Raw genomic sequence first — 4,521 nt, 5'->3', positions numbered from 1 at the left:
AGGCCGAGTCCCCTAGCGTACTCTATTTGTCCAATTTCGACAATTAGACCACCAAACCACGGAGCCTGGTAGAGGCTATGCCCACCTTGCAACTGGTTATTCAGCGCCATGTCGGAGAAGCCGTTGTAGACACCATAGATGTAGAGCGTGCCCGGCAGAGCGTCGAGCGGGTTGGACTGAATCACGGCAATGCTGTCCCCACATAGCGCCAGACCGTTGTATTTTCCCTGTAACAGCAGAATATTATACTGTTAGGCTACCATGTGATACTGTTACTGTTACCGATGTCTTTTTTAGTGACTTCAAGTCCATCACCTTCTTCACTGCAATGATGACTGGTTCTACTTCGCACTGCAGCTAGGTGTGGCTGCTGCTGTGCAAATCTTCAGAACTATAACTGGTCTATTTTTTGACAATATCGTTTGAATTCGACAATGATTTACGTTTGGGACCGCATTTGTAATAATGCAACAGCAACACCTTGCTGTAGTGCGAAGTAGAACCTGAAGGTCACCGAAACATCGGCTCCTGTAAATATGTGGTGGGGAGTAAAGAACCTTGTTATTTAGTACTACCGGGTAGTTACTTGCCAACCTGATGACCGTATTCACGGATTAGTTATCATACATTTCCCTTCGAGAGAAGACATAGAACGTCTTACCATCTGTGCATTTGGAAGTTCCTGGGTGTGAACAACCCTGGCCGCAGTGGGAACGCTCACATCAATCACAGTCAGCAAACCTTCCACACCTGACGAAAAGAAAAACTGTTATGATGATACATTTCTTTGCCGCACAACCTAATGGATTTATTTGCACGTTTTGCTACTTCTTCGGGGCAATGCTGACTGGTTCTACTTCCCACTGCAAGTAAAAAGGACTATCAAAACGTTGGCAGTTCCATGTGCCTTTCGTTGCGCATTAAAGAACGTTATATAGTCGATGGGTGTTTGGATTTATTCACATTCTCGATGAGTGTTTGGATTTTAGCCGTTGATATCGGTCGCACAAGTGGTAGCTGCTGTCTTGTTTCCCACGGACGCGTGCACGTGTACGCTGAACAAACGTTATGTGCTTTTTTTGTTTTATCGGAACATCCGCCTCTTGTAAATTTGGCACGAGTCGACACCATTTGTGTTGAAGACCTTCGGTCGAAGGTCGCAAGGAAGATCACAGAATTTCAAACTCGCCAGAGAGTCGAGCGCATTTTTTTGCCTGAAAATTTATCCTGTCACAATGGATGGGACGACTAGGTGACCCGCGAACATCGGTAAGTCCCTAAAAATCGCGAATGCGAGAGAATACCGGTCGTATTGCTGCGGAATATATCATAATTTCTTGATGATGTTGGGATAAAATTTTTAAACTCGGCCCGGCTGGACTGTATTCAGATCAAAAGTGAAAAAAATGCATATCGAGAAACACACAAATAAATATCATGGTTAATTCTTCACGTTTCATGTGTTTTGTAGACTTTTATATCGTACATTTCGTTCCGCAAACTGCCCGGCCGGGCGCCGGTTTCGTAATGTGACCCTAAAATCAGAGTTCGGAGCCTCGTCGGGAAAGCTATCAACATCTCTCTTTGACGCCGCGTCCTTGAAAGTGAGTAGCCCCCGTTCATTCGCTCGTCTTGCGAAGAAGGTATTCAGGAATATTACGTCCATTGACAGTGGTTTCAAACTGCAAAATTTAGTTATTTTCAAAACGTTGCACCGCCCGTCGACTTGATTTCCCTAAATAGTCAAGATTTTAAAAACAAAGGACGGATAGAGGTTACCCCGCGGATAAAGCTAAACTAGCGTTATAACTCACCAACTGCGTAGACCATTTTCTGTCCGGGATGGTAGGCCACCTGCTCCGCGGCACCCTTGTCCAGATCGTAGTCTAGGGTCCCGTCATTGTTGAACTCCCAGGGGAGATACACGGTGCTGAGCGGCTGAAGCTGGATGGCCCCCTCTCCCACACCGAGCAGAACGGCCAGAAAGGCTGTGAGCAGGCGTGTAGACCACATAGCTGAGGCTGAGTTCAGTGATGACTCGAGCGCACGATCATCCTGAAAGTTTATATAGCTTATAGTGATGTCACCGTGTGTATTCAGCTGTCTTGCACTGGACCACGTTAGCTTCTTCTTCCCACGGGTATGCGTGATATGCGTGGTTTCCACATGATGAGGCAGTGTTTCTGGCGTGCTCACCTGAGTGTAGCTTGGATGGCGACACGCTCGTAGCGTTACTATTGGCCCTCTTGTTGTGTTTGTGAGCTCAGTTAAAAATTGAAACATAGTTTTCTAGATGCTATTTTATTCTTGATGATATCGCATCATTTAAGTTGGATATAACTAATAACACTGACTACACTTTTGACTAAAAAAAATGAATAATTGGAAATATAAGATTGGAATAGAAAAATGAAATTATCATGTATATAATGTTATCAGAGGATGCATTTCTTGATATGCGTGATGTGCGTGGTCTTCTCATGACGAAGTTATGTTTCTGGCGTGTTCACCTGAATGCCGCTTGGTAGTACACGAGCATGCGTGATGTGCGTGGCCTTCACATGATGAGGAAGTGTTTCTGGCGTGCTCACCTGAGTGTAACATGGATGTCGACACGCGCGTAGCGTTACTATTGGCCCTCTTGTTGTGTTTGTGAGCTCAGTTAAAAAGTGAAACTTAGTTTTCTAGATGCTATTTTATTCTTGATCATATCGCATCATTTAAGTTGGATATAACAAATTAACAACATTGAATACGCTTTTGACTGAAAAAAATTAACAATTGGAAATAGAAAATTGGAATGGAAAAATGAAATTATCGTGACATTGTATATTATGTTATCAGAGGATGCCTTTTTCAACCTACCGTACTTTATATCGTATTTCACTTCACTGTGGCTAACGCCACATTTGGTGGTTGTCTGTATTCTTAGGTTATGACGTCAAGTTGAGAAACCGTGCAGATAATATGCTCTTTTTGTAATGTCATCATGTGTGTTCAGCTGTTTCGTACTGTACCAAATTATCTTCTTCTCACGGGTATGCGCGATGTGCGTGGTTTTCACGTGACGAGGTAATGTTTCTGGCGTTTCACCTCAATGTATACATGCAGCGTGGTAGCTCACGGGCATGCGCAATGTGCGTGGTCTTTACGCGATGGGGTAATGTTGCTACCGTGCTCACCTGTAGCTTTGGTATTTGTATATTATACCGGCTATATTGATACAGATACAAATACAAATACCAAAGCTACAATTGATACGGTACAATATAGCCGGTATAGCCGCCTTTCGGCGTAACACACCAGCTTCGCAGGCACGCGGCGCGACAGCAGCTGGTTATATTACACTGAACGCCCCGTCACACCTGACTTTTTATCATTTGCGCAATCATAAGGATAACATTGCAGCATTCATCTGGCTAGCATCACTTTATCTCATCACAGGTAACGTGGGAAAGGACAATCCCAAACCAACCACACATATCTTCAATTTAGAAAAGACGCTGGAGCCGCATAATCCCGTTTAGTGGAACTTTATTCAAGCCAACACGTCATCACAGGTCACGTTATGTTGAGAGTTCTATTTACATGGTGGGGTAATTGCAAACGAACGCATAGACCATCTCGCAAATGAAACGTAACGATGGTGACAAGTTCAACGAATGCCTACGAAGATCATCTGCTATTGAATACAGTCCAAGTGTTTCACGGTACATATGGGGACTCAAATATGAGGAAACGAATGCGTCAGGTTCATACTGCTACCACTAGGTGGTAGCAGTAGCCCCCATAGCAGGCTCTCTGGGGCCTCTTTGGGGCTCATAATACACTTTTGCTGGCCATTTCTATTTGTACTCGGTCGCTGATTGCTGGCCTTTTCTGATTGCCGGCCCCCAAGAGCCTGCATGCAAACGGCGCATGAAAGTGATATTAAAAAATGATTAGCCATTCATCTGCCCTATTAACACATACGTTAGGAATAATTCACAACTCCGTGAGAGGCAATTCGCATGTCGGCTGCAAGCATTTTATAACTCGGGCGGCCGGCAATCAGAAAAGGCCAGCAATCAGTGACCGAGTGAAAATACAAATGGCCAGCAAAAGTGTATTATGAGGCAATAAAAGGCCCCAGAGAGCCTGCTATGGAGGCTAGGTAGCAGGCGTTTGTCTGTCTTCACTTCACATGTGCGACTTACATACACGTAGCTCCTAATCGCAGTGCAACGTACAATCACAAAATTTCAAGTATGTTGTTACATTATGTGCATTACAGAGCCCCCCGTGTACATTTCTCTTCTTAAATGAAGAACTTGATCTCTGTTAATTCTAAAGTAATGTTAAAAAATGATATTATGTATTAACGATATGCCTATTGCGTATATATCCATCATGTGTTTTGTATCAACATTCCATATTGGTATTTCTGGTCTAATTTCTGTGACTATGATGGGTTTTTTTCGGACAGATTATCCAGTGAAATTGTATTATATGAACCAGTTTGTGTTTTAAACAAGTCAAACT

The 4,521-nt window shown here is 43.6% G+C and overlaps 1 protein-coding gene across 1 annotated transcript in view; it reads right to left on the bottom strand.

Annotated features, from left to right (window-relative positions):
* The window catches only part of LOC118419803 (mesenchyme-specific cell surface glycoprotein-like), a 10,039-nt gene extending 7,964 nt beyond the window's left edge, over positions 1–2,075 (bottom strand). Inside the window, exons 1-3 of the mRNA XM_035826401.1 lie at positions 1,815–2,075; positions 662–750; positions 86–227 (exon numbers count right to left, since the gene is read on the bottom strand). Of these exons, the coding sequence (XP_035682294.1) occupies positions 86–227; positions 662–750; positions 1,815–2,013 (430 nt within the window). The 5' untranslated portion in view covers positions 2,014–2,075. The remainder of the gene's footprint in view (positions 1–85; positions 228–661; positions 751–1,814) is intronic.
* Between the last annotated feature and the right edge of the window lie 2,446 nt (positions 2,076–4,521).

Source organism: Branchiostoma floridae, chromosome 7, assembly GCF_000003815.2.
Source record: "Branchiostoma floridae strain S238N-H82 chromosome 7, Bfl_VNyyK, whole genome shotgun sequence".
Classification (NCBI taxonomy): Eukaryota; Metazoa; Chordata; class Leptocardii; order Amphioxiformes; family Branchiostomatidae; genus Branchiostoma; species Branchiostoma floridae.
The sequence above is the reverse complement of the archived record's forward strand: the minus strand, read 5'-3'. Positions and strand labels throughout refer to the sequence as shown.